Source organism: Melanerpes formicivorus, unplaced genomic scaffold (assembly GCF_026170545.1).
Source record: "Melanerpes formicivorus ecotype bairdi unplaced genomic scaffold, bMelFor1.0.p_v2 SCAF_15, whole genome shotgun sequence".
Classification (NCBI taxonomy): Eukaryota; Metazoa; Chordata; class Aves; order Piciformes; family Picidae; genus Melanerpes; species Melanerpes formicivorus.
In genome coordinates this window covers 2169504-2185616 of record NW_027142367.1, presented here as the reverse complement: position 1 = coordinate 2185616, position 16113 = coordinate 2169504, and the positions used below count along the sequence as shown (strand labels likewise).

The following is a 16113-nucleotide window of genomic DNA, read 5'->3' as shown; positions in this document are numbered from 1 at the left end:
CAAGAAATGCCCCTGTAAACTGCATTGGTTAGGCTGCACCTTGAGTACTGTGTCCAGTTCTGGGCTCCTCAGTTTAGGAAAGATGTTGACTTGCTGGAGCATGTCCAGAGAAGGGCAACAAAGTTGGTGAAGGGTTTGGAACACAAGCCCTATGAGGAGAGGCTGAGGGAGCTGGGGTTGCTTAGCCTGGAGAAGAGGAGACTCGAGGGTGACCTTATTGCTCTCTACAACTACCTGAAGGGAGGTTGTAGCCAGGCAGAGGTTGGTCTCTTCTCCCAGGCAACCAGCACCAGAACAAGAGGACACAGTCTCAAGCTGCACCAGGGGAGGTTTAGGCTGGAGGTTAGGAAGAAGTTCTACACAGAGAGAGTGATTGCCCATTGGAATGGGCTGCCAGGGGAGGTGGTGGAGTGACCATCACTGGAGGTGTTCAGGAGGAGACTTGATAGGGTGCTTGGTTGCATGGTTTAGTTGATTAGGTGGTGTTGGATGGCAGGTTGGACACAATGATCTTGAGGGTCTCTTCCAACCTGATTTATTCTGTTCTATTCTAAGAGGAATAACATTTTTTTTTCCCCTGAAGATTATCTTGCACATGGAGAGCCTCTAAAATTGATTTCTGGTCTGATAAATACAGATGAACTAAAATCAGGAGCGAGCACACTTGACAAGATTGGGGCACAAAAAGCAAAACTACCTTGAGCTTTGGTGAGTGAAATGAAACTATTTTGCTTTTTGTTTTTTTTTTTAACATTTGAAAATATTTTAAAAAGTTAAAATTTGCAGAGGACTTACAAAAAATAGGAAATAAATACATAGTTTGAGTTTTAATCAAAGGTAAAATTGTGCAGGAAAAGCTTAACATTTTGGTTTTTTTTTTTCTTTTCAGGTATCTAGCTTGAAAAGCAGTTAGTGAGGCTTTAAAGGGAGAAAACAAGCTCTGTTCTTGTGGAAGCACTCTAGATACCTGCTTCAAAGATACTTATTAACCAAGCAACAAGAAGAAAAACTGAAGCTAGGTGTTTGTTTTGGCCTGTTTGACAAGAAAGACCTGATGTGGTGGGAGCACTTTCCATACTGTGAGATGGTCTTTTACCATTCCTGGTTTCCTGAGTCCTTGGATTCAACTATTTATAAAGCTGTCAAAAAGTTCAAGCAATGGTCCTGAGCAGGTGTTGTACATCCATCTATTCCTGCTCATTTGTGCTGGCTTACAGCCATTTTGTGGGTTTGATAACTGTGAGTAGCTGTTGCTGCTAAAATGTTTGACACAACCCTCCAGTCTTCCATCAATTGTTGCTGCTGTACAACATTCAGAGGGTATTGAAATACAGAAACACTCAGAGAGCATTGAAAAAACCCAATCTTTTGGCAAGTTGGAGAAAACTTAGTTGGGCCAAAAATGAACTAAAATTATCTTCTACAGCATGAAACATTTGAATATCAATGCAGAAAGTACTTATCATGCTGTAATGAAAGGTTCATTTATGACTGTACAAAGAAGCTGCAGCTGAGAGGGTGATACAGTACTAACATGGACAAAAGAAAACTTAAGGCACTCTCCACTTTGGCTCTCCTCAGAGTGAAATTTCTCATTGCTCTGCTTGTCTTTGCTTTCCACCAACCTCACTCACCAAAGCACACTGGCTTGTTAAGGCTGAACTTTAGAACCATTTTCTTGCATTGGGCTTTATGTCATAAAGAGATGTGCTTGAAGTCAGGTTACACTGAGTTTTTACCGTAGAAAAACATTAATCTCTGAGTTTGTAACTTGTACTTGCATTTTGTACCTGTATTGATAACTTTCATGTTGTACATGAATCTGCAAACCACAGTTTCCTGCAGATAAATAGGAAAGGAACTGAGCATTAATACAGTTCAGGGGGGTTAGTTCAATTGCCCTCCTCTTCAGAGATATCTAAAGTAAGAAGCTAAAGGCAGATAGTTTAATTACAGTGCAGGGAGCTTGTACATTCAAATCCAAATCAGTGCAGGCTGGTCTAATTAGCAGAAATAGATGGCAGGAGTAAACACTGGGTAAGTCATCAATCTCTCCAAGGATGATGGACCAGGCAGTGGTTTTATGGATTGCTGAGGAAGTAACTGACAGCACTGGCCCCTCGTTCTTGCTTGTTTAGTAGCTGGTGCTTTCTTCCTTGGCAGAATCTCATAGATCCACAAATAGTGTTGTATCCAGCAGCTAATGGTGTACAACTGTACATTTTTTCAGCATTTGAAAGAAAGGATTTAGAGAGCTTTGTGAAGGAGATAGGAGTGACTTTGCTATCTGTATCCGATGGGGCCAGTGATGATGTGTCAAGAGGGCAAGAAATCATCCTGCTTTTTAGCAATGGAAGTAGCCTGGCTGTAAGGCAAAAGAGGGAATTATCCCAACCTCACCGAATAGTCAAGCTAATTTATCACCAGTAAATTATCTCCTGTGTCATAAAAAATCACACGTATAATTCGTTTATATCTTAAGTCTGTCCTCAGAAAACAGTTTTATGATCTTCTGATGAGCTACTCAGATGATTAACCAGAGAAAATAATTATTTTAAAGAACATATGCTTTCTTAATATAACTTACTAACTCCTTTTAATTCCAGTTTCAAACAATCAAGATCAAAGCAGTCCAAGAGACTAGCTCTGTACATAGCCACTATTAAAAGTGAAGTTTTAACTCTCTGCCCTAGTGGAGTTGAGAACTATTTAATTCTAATCTGCAGAAAACTGAAGAATTGGGATTAAGAGGGAAGGCTTAGCATTTGCAATCCTTATTTATTCATGCAGTAATAAATACTGCATTGCTTAAGTTTAAGAACTGGAATTCCATGCCACTAACAAATAGTTGTGGTTCCTCCAGCTCAGTGGTTTTGAAACTGCTAAGTGACTTCTGAGGGACACAATAGGTGTGTGCAGGCATGCATGTGTGTTTGAAATGGAGTTCAAGTAGCAGCTCTGCAAGGAGAAACTGACTACAGCTGCAACTTCAAGTTCTTGGTAGTTAGCTATTCTCTGACAAGTGCAATCAATCACAAATGATAACCTGTGTGCTACCTTCTCTCCTGCCATGGAGAAAAGAGGCTTCAAAGTCATGACTTAGAGGTAGACGTGGAAGAAGATCTGCATTTGGTACAGAGGAACCAACCAAACCAAACTAAAATAGCAACAACAAACAATGTGCTTGTTTGCTAGCATGACTCTCATTTCTCCACTAGAGCATGGCATTTTGAATTTAGCTTCAGAATTGCAAAGAAAAAAAGACCATTAGCTTTGGTCCCTCCCCATGCCAATAAAGCCCATCTGAGGGGAGAAAAATTCTGCTAATTACATGCCAGTGTAATTAAATTCTTTGCATTTCATCATCTTAGAAATACTGAGCTAGAAATAGCTTTAATGAGAGCAGCCATATGATTCAAGTATTCCCAGCACTTAAAATATTTTCTTTTCCTCTTATAATCAAGAAAGCTTGCACTAGGGAATCAGACACCTAACCCAGAGGAGTCATGCTGTGGCTCTCATTAGAAGCCATAGTGTGAGCACAGAGTGTTTCAGAAACTCCCTTTTGTTAGAGTGACAGAACACATGTATTGATGCAGAAACTGATTTAATTAACATTCCTGTGTCCCTTCTGGAACCATGGAGGAAGTATGCTTTGGTGGCAAGAACGGCAATTACATACTTTGTAGCTCTACAAAGTGTCACTGTGACCAAGAGATAATTTCCATCTCGTTTGAAGCAGTCTTTCAGTGCTTGCCTTCATTTAAACTTGTGTCCTTCACTTCATTTAGAACTATCCTGGCCTGTTAGTTGTGGAGGGAAAAAAATGAGCAGTTCCCTTCTGTAGATACTGAAACCAGATCCTTCTTCCACAAATACAGCAGGGGAGCTGATGTCTTCTGTAATTGGTTGTTACAGCGCGTATGGAGGACCTAAAATGTGTTCTGTATTCAAATCGCTCCTCTCAATGCTGTCCTTTGAATGTACAGTTCCTGTGATTGAGATGAACAGCCTAACAATTTCAGTCCTTTCTGTAGAAGCTGTGCCACTGTAAAATAATTGCATTAGTGAGCATATGTGACTTTTTCACAAGAACGAGAAGGTCCTGTTCTGAGTACATTAAAAACAAGTTCAGCAGCACGTTTAGCTGAGATAGGAGGCTATGGTAGAAAGTGGATTTGTGTCTACTCCATCCCAGTGATGTGCTCTGGTTTTCATGCTGTTGGGTATTCAAAAATGAAGAAAACAAGGACTCTTAGTTTGGATGAGTGGGGTCCAGTGAGTGCTTTAAGACTGTCATGTGTAACATTGCAGAAACGCTTTGCAAGTGCAGCCTGATGAGGCTGTGGCTCCTTACAAGGTGCCTACATTCATAACATAAGTGAGATCTATGCTATTAGCTTACTGGGAGCCTTGACTGGCACAAATATATACCTTTTGGTCATAGATGCCTTCTGACTCCATCTGAGAACTGAAAGAAGGAAGTGGGAGAACTAAGGAAAATCTACTCTGAGGGTGATAGAACACTTGAGCAGACTGCCCCAGAGAGGCTGTGGAGTCTCCTCTGGAGACTTCAATACCCTGCCTGAATGCATTCCTGTGCAACCTGATCTCTGGAGATGCTTTCCAACTATTACTGACCTGTGATTCTGTGAAAACACTGCACTAGCAATGAACTAGGTGGTGTGGCTGAATACCTTTAACTTGGTTTGTTTTCATTCTGGTTGATTGTTACAGCCAGCGTTCATACTTTGTATTGTTTTCACCTGAGCTGCTTGAATACTAACCAGAACTGGTGTCTGACATACTAGGGGTGGAACTTGTGCTATGGAATGGGCTGCCCAGGGAGGTGGTAGAGTCACCGTCCCTGGAAGTGTTTAAGAAGAGATTGGATGAGGCACTTGGTGCTGTGGTTTAGTTGATTAGATGATGTTGGATGATAGGTTGGACTTGATGATCTCAAAGGTCTCTTCCAACCTGGTTTGTTCTATTCTGTTCTATTCTATTCTGTTCTCTTTCATTTGGAAACTCATAGTTGTAGGGGCAGTGACTTTCATATTGAGTGCATGTTTCCTGCCTTTGGGAATGAGTAGTGAAGGAGGTTACAGCATTAGTCTCACTTCATTAAAGATGCTAGTCGCTTGCACTGCCCAAACCTCTGCTTTCTCATGAGGATAAAGCAGTAAATGTGAAAGTACTGCCAGTGCTCTAAGAGGTGGGCAGAAGTGCTGTATGCAAGCAGCCAGCCCCACTCTCACTCTCCTGTGAAGAGAAACCTGGAGGCTGTGGCTGCAGTGTTTCAGCAGATCCAGAGGAGGAGGCAAATGGCTAAAGCAGTGTCTCTGGGCACGATGAGACACCTCCCCTGGGCCAGCTCGGCCAGTTCTCAGATTTGAATGTAAACTGTCATGCTAGTTTCCTGGCAGGTGAAAGGTGCCGCTCAGAAGCCTTGTCATGGAACAGTGCTGCTGGGAATGGGGAAATATGAAGGGTCTTACCAATAGTGTACTCAGTACCCAAGTTTGTTCTTTTGTTCCTGTTTTTCTTTCCCCAGTATCTGATCTTAAAAGCAGGGTGGGTAAAACAGGAGACACAAACCAGTGACTTCTTATAGTGAGAAGCTAAATTCTGTTGTTTCTATGTAGTGTGAGAAATTCTCCGAGAGAGTTAGGAAACAGATAAGGTTTTGTGGAAACACTGCTTACTCCACTAATTACACAACCTGTCTCCATGTAATGATGAAAGGACTCATCATCCCTGGCGAGGGGCTGATGTGCTTTCTAACGTTGCCAGCGTGGCACAGTTGTTACACTCTTTCCCAATGAGCACTGGGACCTTTAAACGTGGTGATACGAAACCTTTAATCGTTAATGAAAACAAGCAATTTGTCTGTGATCTTAGTTTGACAAGCCATAAAATAGTTTCTCTCAAATGACAAATTAGCAACTTGGTTACAAAGAACAAAGTTTAAACAACACAACAGTTGTATGCACAAAGCTACCACGTTTCTTGTAGTGTTTTTTTTTTTGTTGTTGTTTTTGTGGTTTTTTTTCTTTGTACTTTTTAAATCAGGAAAAGAAATGACTTATAAAAATGTCTTGTGTAATTTACTGTCGAGTCTCAAGCTGAATACAGTGGTGTAGAACACTAATGGCCCATGCTTTCATACAGATTATTAGCCAAAGCATGAACACCAATGAAAACTGAACTCCTGAAAATACCTTTGCTCTATGTTACGAGCCACAACAGCGTTAAAACTGGAACAGTAATGAAAGCAACACAAGAGTTAGGAAGCACAGTTGCTTAAAGAGTAAAGGAAGTCGTTTCTTTTGATGTCTCAGAATAATAAGAAAGTTAGAAATGGCAGAAACTCCTCTGTAGATTAGTCCATAGAAAGCATTGTCTCATGGGGCTTTGGGAAAGTCCTGTCTGGTGGCTAATGCACTAGGGCATGATGAGATACATTACAGAGCCCCCAGGCCAGTAACTTCTGAAGACAGCCTAAAATGTAGAAAGGAAACCAAGGAAAACAAAAGGAAATACAAAAGGCCAAAAAACAAACACAAAGAAAATTAAAAAAAAAAAAAAAAAAAAGAAAAGAAAAAGAAAACAAGAAAAAAACAACTTCTCACTATTAAAAAAATAACACTTGAGTACAACCAGCATAGAACAGCATTTCAGTGCAGGCAAGTTTTCTCACACAGGGGTTGGGGGGTGGTGGTGGTGTTGGTTTGTTTGTTTTTAAATGTCAGTTATTGAAACAGTTACAATAGTCCAGAACAATTGTACAGCAGTTCTCTAGAGCTGTTGAATAGCTGAGGTACCTTGACATCATTCCCAGTGTTTCCATCATTATATACAAACACCAAAACAAAGGGGGGGGGGGAACCCAACAAAGAAAAAATAACCAAACAAAACCAAAACAACCAACAAAAAAAAGAGAAAGGGAGGGGGGCAAGAGGGCAAAAATAGCCAAATCCAAGCAAACAACAAAACCAACCAAGAACCCAGTTTGGATAAGTGCAAACTGTAACAGTGGCAGTTCTACAAACGGTTACAGTGACAAAACTTAGTGCAAAGGTACTAAGGTGAATCAAAGCCCACAGAATACAGAGAGACACAAAATACTGAGATAGTACTTAGCCCTATACAATAATCATCATCATCATCATCATCATCACACACTTTGAAATACCATGTTTTAAAAAGTATTGCATTTTCATTGTGTTTTTAGTTTATATTAAAATGCACTGAATACAGTTCAGTTGTTAAAGCTTTGTGTCCAAGGAGTGCAAGGTGGATGAATATGGCAGGCTAATGGGATTCTGGATTCAGAGGTGCAGAGGAAAGCAATATTGCATTACTGGGTTATGCAACAGAAATGAAAAAGAAGGTGGATGAAAACAAAAAGAAAAATAAAGCACAAACAGGAAATGTAGTTAAAAACTAGTTCCAACAGCTAGTATCCAGCCATTGCAGCCCCCAGCTCTTTTAAACTGGGCTGAAGTTAGGTCTCTGGTTCTGATTACTCTGAGTGCTTCACTACAGGGCTGTCTGGGCAGCAATCTCTGCAAGTTCTTTGATTAATGCTAGATTTTACCCATACTTAAAATACAACCCAACTGCATGATTAGTTCAGTAGGGATGTATTTTGTACAGAAACCTAACAAAACCAAATCATTTTGGCTGAACAAGTCTAGAGACCACGCCTGGAATACTGTGTTCAGTTTTAGGCTTCTCAGTTCAAGAGAGACAGAGACCTGCTGGAGAGCGTCCAACAAAGAGCTATGAGGATGATTAAAGGACTTAAACATCTCTCCTATGAAGAAAGATGGAGAGAACTGGTGCTGTTTAGTCTGGAGGTGGCTGAGGGGGAATCGTGCTAACATCTATATTAACTATCTGAGGGGTGGGTGTCAAGAGGAAAGGGACAGGGTCTTTTCAGTGGCACCACCACAGTACTAGGATAAGGAACAGTGGATATAAGCTAGAACACAGGAAGTTCCACCTCAACATGAGGAGAAACTTCTATACTGTGAGGGTGACAGAGCACTGTAACAGCCTGCCCAGGGAGGTTGTGGAGTCTCCTTCTCTGAAGACTTTCAAAGACAACCTGGATGTGTTCCTGTGTGGCCTGCCCTAGGTGATCCTACTTTGGCAGAAGGCTTGGACCCAATGAGCTCTGGAGGTCCCTTCCAGCCCCTATGATGCTATGATATGCTGGAAGGGGTAGCAGGATTAAGTGACTGTGCATGGTCTGACTCTTATCTACTATTAAGTACTTGCAAAAATAAGTACTTACTTGGTATATATGAGTGAAAGATCTGAATGCAAAAGGAGGAGCATGCTACCTGTTACTAAAGGAGTGTGTTTTGAAAACTGGAGGAAAATCGTTGCAGCCTTTAAAAGAATTAAGTGGGAAGGCACAGGTGCCTGACACTATTTCTTATTGTCTTCTAATAGTTTTAATTTAGCAGTTCTCAGACCAGAAAGCATTATTTGGTGTCTGTAGAAGCACCCGGGGTCTGGTAATTTCTAACCCTGACCTCTTGCTCACAGGCAGGTGTTTGGGCAGGGAAGATGGGGAGTCTTCAGATCTGTTGAGAGCAACAGAATGACCAACGGCGCCGGCACTTGGCGTGAGATTTCAGGGGCATTAGCAATCGTTACAGGTGCCACATTTGCAGGCAGTTAGCAAGAGAAAAATAATCATCGGCCGTGCCCATCTGTTTTGTAGTTGGAGGGATCCCTTGAAGGGGCTCTAAGTGTATTCGTGTGACAGGCAGCATTGCTGGAGCCGGGAGGGGGGACCTGGCAGTAGAGACCTGGCTGTCCAGATTTTGCCTCGTTTATGTGCCTTTTCTCTCCAGATGCCTCTTTGCTGTGATGGCGGCAGCCCGGCTGTGCTGCAGGGCTGCCGAAGGGCCAGCCCTAGCGGTGGCCCCAGCATCAGGAAGGTGTCGTCAGGGAAAGCCCCTGGGGCTAGCACCCGCCTGCTGTTGGAACTAGTTGGTAGGTGGTGCCTGGGTGTTAGTTGTTATGGAGAGCGGAAGACGACTTGAGTCGGCAGCAGTTAACACTAGCGATTGAACAGAAAAATAAGAGATGCCGTATTGTTTCCTTGATAACTAGGATCTACCAGAGACTCTTGGTAGAGCTGGCAAAGCTTGCATTGTGTCTCATCCCTTCAATATGGAGCAAACTTCTGGCGGTCAGATTTCTTAACCCCACTCGTCGAAGGAATTTTGGCAGTGTAAGCGGACAAACTCCCCGTGGCCCCCGCGGCAGCCGCGGCATTTAGTGCCAGGAGTGGGACAGTTTTCATGCCAAGCAGACTGGAGACAGGAACGGCATAGTGGGTGGTTGGCAGAGTTGGTAGGGGAGGGGGGGTACTGACGGTAACGGCGGAGGCGGCCGCCAGCACGGCCATGGAGGTGGGGGTGGAGGTAGGGGTGGCAGACTGAGAGAGGTTCATGTTGAGGTCAACAGGGGTCGTGACGGAAGCGGTCTGGGTGCTGACTTTAGCCATCTCTAAGCTGCAAACGAAGAGAGGAAGAGGAACAAAGGTTGGGAAGGTTCAAGCCAGGGTGGTGGGGCAGGGAGGAGGAGGAGGAGGAAGGAATGGCAGGAGGGACAGCAACCACGAAAGGTCAGGATTAGATCGGTGGACAAGGTGGACAGACGAGTAGGAGAGGGGGAAAGAGAGAGAAAAAAAAGGGAAAATGAGGGTCATAGGAGGAACATGTTATGTGTTAAAGAAGAGAAATAACAAAAGGGTTTCTCATGATTTGATGGGGAAAACGTCATTGAGACCAAAGTTCTTTCAAGGCAGGGAAAAGAAAAAAAAAATGGAGGGGGTTTGGTAGATTATTTTTTTCATAGGAAAAAAAAAAAAAAAAGGGAAAAAAGGAAATCTAAGGAATGCAGGTAATGGCAAAAGAGATGGAAAAAAACAAAACACAAAAGAAAACTTAAAAGTAACTATGAGGTTTACTCCCCAGCACTGATAACGGTGAATTTTGCTTGTCAGAGTTACAGTATTTTTGCAAGGGGGGACGCGGGGGGTTTTCTTTTTTCCAGCAATTATTTTTGTTCATTTTGGGGTTTGTTTTTTTTTATTGTTTTTGTTTTTGTTTTTGTTTTTGTTTTTGTTTTTCTTTCCAGTTAATTTTTGTTCATTTCTCAATTTGTCAATTTTTGTGACAGGAAATGGCACCTTTTGTCATTTTGCTAGGACGAGAGGAGCCTGAGCGAGGATTCGCTGCTTTCATCCGAGGCGTACCGTTTTGGTCGTTTTGGTTTGGTTTTGGGATGTTTGTTTGCTTGTTCGTTTTGGGGTGATTTTTATTTATCTACCTACTTAGTGATTAATTAATTAATTCATTCATTCATTTATTTTGAAAGTTAGTTGTTTGTTTTTCACTTCACTGTGAGGTCATTGCGCACTTTGTCATATACACAAACCTGATTAGCCAGCGTTCACTTCCGTTTCTAATGTCTCCAGGCTTTTTTTGTTTGTTTGTTTGTTTGTTTGTTTCTTTAAAAGCACAACAAAATCTTTATGCAATCTAATTATAAGGAAATTAGCAACAAAAAGAAAAAAAGGGGGGGAGGGGGAGAAGAAAAGAGAGGGAGGAAAAACACCCTGGTTTCCACAGCAACAGTATCCCTTTCTGAGCTTGTGGCAGCAGTTACAGTGAAGATAAAAAGGGAGCTTAACAACATCTGACAGATGAGGTACTGCATGGATACAACATACATATCATCAGACGGACCCCACCAGCACCAGGAAGTGGATTGAACCCGACCTCCCTGCCCAAGGCCACCACAGGCTCCTTGGAGGCTGCTGATCCTCACGTCTAACTGCCACCCACTGGCAGGTGTGATGAGGTTGGCCCACGTGCTGAGGCTTTTCGGTACATTTTTAGACATGAAAATACAGTGCTCCCAAGGACGCATTGTTGTTGTGACAAAATGTCTACCCTGCTCAATTCTCCACTTGCTGTGCTTGTTGCAGCTTTTGGGTTGGCAAACAACCTAAATACCTATTTTGGGATGCAGTTTATATGTAACCAGCTGTAAGGAATGTCAGCCTAGCTACAGTTCTACATGTAGTAACTCCAAGTGGGTTTGTTGGTTTGGTTGGGTTTATTGGTTTGGGGTTTTTTGAGTTTGGTTTGGGGTTTTTTTGGTTGGTTGGGTTGGGTTTTTTGTTTGTTTGCCCAGTAATTACTCTTTTGTCAGGTTCCTCGGCTTTCTCCTGAGCTGAGCTGAGCTGAGAGGCTGCAGCAGCTTCTCCCTCCCAGAGTGGATTGCTAGTAAGCTGACTGCCTGGCTATTCAGAAGACCTGCCAGGTCCTTATCAGGTCCTACCAGGCCTGTGGAAGCTTCCCAGCACAGGATTTGTGCTGGTTCCTGTTGGTGCTAGGGGTTGGGTGCGCAGGCTTAGAGAGCAACCGTAGCCCGGCTACAGGTTTGGAAGGGAATGGGGCTGCTCTGCTCATGGCCTAGAAGAGCCTTGCTTTTCCTCACCTTAGACTTACATGCAGCTTTGAGAGTACCAGCCTCTAGTCTGTTCGTGGCTGAGAAACACAGTGACCAGAAGGCCTGCCCACTTTGTGCCAAGGGCAAAGACACAAGCGCTACAGAGAAGATGGAGATGTTGGACTCAAGTTTTCCAAAGCACTGCTGCTGACCGTGAGTCTAAAGGATGCTTGAAGCAAGTCTGAGCTGGGGAGAGGAGCAGGGAGGAGAGGGGGAAATACCTGAGCACCAAACTCCACTCTTCCCCATAAAAGAAAGAGCTCTCTTGGAGTATTAAATGCTTGGTGGCTGTGACCGTTTGAGGCTGTGCCTTTAAGAAAGGGACACTATGGCTGAATGCCTTTCTTAAAGGCACAGCCTCAAACGGTCACAGTGGCTTTTCCTGGGGAGCTGGGAGGTGCATGTCTTCTCTGAGGGGCTGGGAAGGGAGAAGGGTGGGTGCGTAAAATGAGCACCTGTTTATAGGAGGTAAAGCTTTGGTTTCCTACCCCGCGGTGTTTGTCCCCATGGATGAGCAGCTCCCAGATTTTGCTGACCCTTGCAGCAGAGTTGCTCTTTGTGGAAAACAGGGCATCCTTGCACCATTAGCTATGCTGCTTGCAATCTACTTGCACAGTGGGATTTATATCAGGAATACTGAATTGGTGTATCCAGCTCCAGTGCACATTCTCAGCTGGGGGTGCCGGAGTTACGTGGTGACGTCTTAGTAGGTTCTGAAAAATTCAGTAGGATCTTTAAATATTTTGAACTCAGTATTATTATTATGGGAGGGAGGCATATAGAAAGGTTATGCAGGGCTCAGTGTTTCAGTGGCTCCAAATTTGCTTACCTTGCACTAACAAAGCAAAACAAAACAAAACAATCCTTACCGACACGGGGTCTATTTGAGCCTGAGATTTTCCTACACTGGCAGGGAGAATTGGGTCCCCAGGCTAAATGTGGGTGTACTCCCTGTATCTGCTGTACTCACACAGGTACAATTAAAGCAATAATTTGCTCTGCTTCACATTCCTTACCAGTAACAACACGGAAGGTGAAGGTATGTCAGGTTAGCTGTGAGCTGTCCTGCAACAGTGGCAGTTTTCCAAACCAATTGTAAATAGAACAGAATTGAATGTGGAAGCAGATGAGGCAGCCTTCATGCAAAATATAATGGTGCAAATTTTACACCTCTTTGTGAATATATACAGTGAAGGCTACATCCTGCATTACCCCCCAAACAGTGACAGGAATTAAAGGTTGAGTGTGGCTTTGGCAGTTCTGTTAGCTCTGTGAATGAACCTCTCATCAAAATTGCAGTAAACCCAAAATCTTTGAGAGGAAGTGCTGCTGGCTACAATTCATCTACAATTCAAAGTCAAATATTACACAGGGGAGCCAAATGACAGTTCGTTCTTAACAAAAACTAGAAGATGGGATAATGAAAAATCCAGTTACTACAGCAGAGACCAGTGAAGAGACAAGAGATTGCACATGAAAGTAAGACAATTCTACTGCAAACAATCCAGGACACAAAAGTCAGTGCTGGGTAATCAATAGAGAATCCAAACAATACTATAGAAAGATTTAAGTCTCTGTCTCGATATCAAATCAATGTATTTATAGATCTACAATTTAGAGTATGCTATGTACATATTTGACACCAGATTTCAATAAAGGTCTTAAAATGATTCAGGGAATTATTCTACAGACGGCAGCTTTGGTTGGAGGGTAGCTTAAGGATACGCACAGAAGGTTTCAGAAGTACTGTGGAGAGATTTTTATTTTCCTTACATCCTGTGCTTCTGTGAGACACTGATTTATGTAGAAACTCTAGCTCTGGAAACCAAATCCAAGAGAACAACAGATCTTGTGGAGGAGAGGAAAGAAAAAACAGTCCACCTTACCCTTAATGCCTATATGATTTTCTTTATTGAAATTACTATTGTGAGATACCTGGGGCACTCTAGGTACTCTGTTCAGCGCTTCCCCAACACTGCTTACTTCATGCCAACATCTTTAAAACAAATGGCAGTACTGGTGGCAGGGTTAGGGCTGACAAACACTGAATTCTTCCCCCAGCACAGCAGCATCAGCTCTGATCTGCCTCTCAGAAACCTGCCTGAGCACCTAAACCTCAGCTAAAGCAGACCTCCCTCTAGCCTGAACATTTGATTCTTCCTCCAGTGCAACTGCAAGCTGGCACTGCTGCAGTAGTGGCACCTAACTGGACAGGAATTTCTCTTGTGAAAGGAGAAATCTGGAACATTGTCGCTTTTTAAAATTAAAAAGTCACCTTAATGTCCTATGTTACCTTAGAGCTTAATTTATTATACATCACTTTAAGAGTCCTCATTTACAAATGAAGTCACTTCATCTAAACACAGTTTCAATACATGGTACATAGTAAGAGATGATGGTTTATTGTAGATGATGGTAACAAGCAACTTCTGTCTAGAAATTCAGCAGGAAGGAAATATTTTGTTTCTGGTTTCACAGAGTATAGAGAGAGTATCCGTGGTATGTGACTGCTGAGAAGTTTTCTTCTTTGCAAAAGTATGTTAAAGGACCTCACATATATCCCACTCCATCAAAAGACTCATTAAGCAGTAATGAACAGAAGTGTGAGAGTTCACAGGCTTTTCTAAAATGAGTCAAACAGAGGTTTGTCTCTGGTGAGCGGCTCACTGCAGCTCCATTAGCAAGTGCCTTATTTTATTTGCATGCTTTAGCTGTCTTGAAGGTCTTAAATTGTTATCTTCTGAGATCCAGAGGCATGCCATGTGGTGTTTGTGCAACTAAAAATGAAGGGGTCTATTCTCGTCTCGATGGGTGGGGAATCCCTGAACACCAAGAGAAGAACATATCCTTAAGGGTTAAAGGAGGGAACACATTTTTATTTGATCACAGGGCTTATGGACGTGACTTATATTTGCTACAAAGAACATCAACCAAAAAAGAGCTGTAGGTTGTTTTTAGGATTCTGGAAATGGCTTATCTTTACCTTTCACAACACCACCCCCTCAATATACCTTTCCCTAGGAGGCTACTTTCAAGCTGAATTACAAAGAGTAGCAGTTTTGTCTACTGTAGCACAGAGCTGCACAAACATCCTTTTCCTCCGTTAAGAGGTGTACAGTGGCTTTTAGTGGTGCACGACAGAACTGGGCTGGAGAGGAGGTTAGACCATAGGAAGCTGTACATCTGCTCCACACATAAAAATCACATCTTTTCTACTCCCTTAACAGCAAACATAGTTAAACACAATGCTTGATTCAGATCACAGTATTTTGAGAGGGAAAGAAAAAAAGAAAAAGAAAAATTTAAAAAGGCAATGAAATACATAGATACTGCCCCCCCCTCCCCCCAGTATGCTGCCTCAGCGTACAAGGGAACACTCTGGCCATTGCACATTCTTAAGAAGACTATCTAAATAATCGTATCATCACGGAGAGAGATTTAAGCTGTCACAGTGCCTTAGCTGAACAGCCAGTGGTGTTTCCATTAATTCTGCCACTGGTGAAGCAGAGAGACTCTCACCCTGACCCATTAGGGAATGCTTTTCAAAACAGTTGTGATGCTGTCTCTACAAAAAACCCACCAAATAAATTCTGTGCCTCTATAGCACCCAAAGGTCAGTGGCCCTGAGGAGCCATTTCCAGTTAGTACATTAAATCTGTTTGGCAATTTGTCCCACTGTATTTGCCACTTAGGCCAGTGAGGGTCTGTGGAAAGCATTTTCTTGGAGAGAATTTGCTTGTCATTTTAGATGGATGCTAATGTGATTGTGCAGATTTCTTTTGTCTTTTATTGTTCAAGCTGTACCTGGACTTGCACCAGGTGAAACTCTGTTGCATATGAACCAACAGCAGTCCCAAGTTCTAATGACACAGGCTTTACAAATCACTAGGAACTGAATACTGCTATGCAAAATCGGATACTGCAAAGCAACCTTCTGGATCTCTCCAGGACAGGTGTTTGCTGGAGAGCAGACAAAGCAATCTTGCAGAAGCATTATCACTCACAAAGCAAACTTACCTTGCATTAATGAGGTACTGTGCTAAGCTGATGTTTGCAGGGGATCCTGTGATTGTAACTTGTCGTTCTGCAGAGCCTTCTGTGGCATTAGCAATCTTGATCTGCGCTCCTGACATCTGCCTGATTTCATTTATCTTACTGCCTTGTCTGCCAATTATGCAGCCTATTAACTGGAGTGGGACAAAGACTGAGATTAGTGCCACAGACACAAGCAAAAACCACCTAACTGAAGTTTATCATGTTGCTAAAAACAGTCACAAAGGAGATCAGTATCAAAAGATTTTTGCTGTGCTGTTTGGAAGGAGTCACTAGTGCAGTCCATTGGCTGTATGGTCATAGGTCTTTGAATCAAGTTCATAGAATCATAGAATCAATAAAGTTGGAAAAGACCTCAGAGATCATCAAGTCCAACATATTACCTAACACCTCATGACAACTAAACCATGGCTTCAAGTGCCACATCCAATCCTTTTTTGAACACCTCCAGGGACAGGGACTCCATCACCTCCCTGGGCAGCAGGGCCAATTACTCTTTCTGTGAAGAACTTACTC

At 42.6% G+C, this 16113-nt stretch overlaps 1 protein-coding gene and 1 long non-coding RNA gene across 15 annotated transcripts in view; one reads left to right on the top strand and one right to left on the bottom strand.

Annotated features, from left to right (window-relative positions):
- LOC137445593 (poly(rC)-binding protein 3-like) overlaps positions 1-16113 on the bottom strand; it is a 618838-nt gene that overhangs the window by 3808 nt on the left and 598917 nt on the right. For 6 of the 14 annotated variants that reach the window (XM_068147436.1, XM_068147437.1, XM_068147433.1 and 3 more), the window contains 2 exons: positions 15562-15731; positions 6111-9536 (listed from right to left, as the gene is read on the bottom strand). In XM_068147436.1, coding sequence (XP_068003537.1) covers positions 9188-9536; positions 15562-15731 — 519 coding nt within the window. In that variant the 3' untranslated portion in view covers positions 6111-9187. The other 8 variants (XM_068147444.1, XM_068147446.1, XM_068147443.1 and 5 more) reach the window with 8 other exon arrangements.
- Positions 341-6110, top strand: LOC137445596 (uncharacterized). The gene is made up of 2 exons (XR_010988436.1): positions 341-708; positions 890-6110. It is a non-coding gene; the product is annotated as an uncharacterized lncRNA (long non-coding RNA).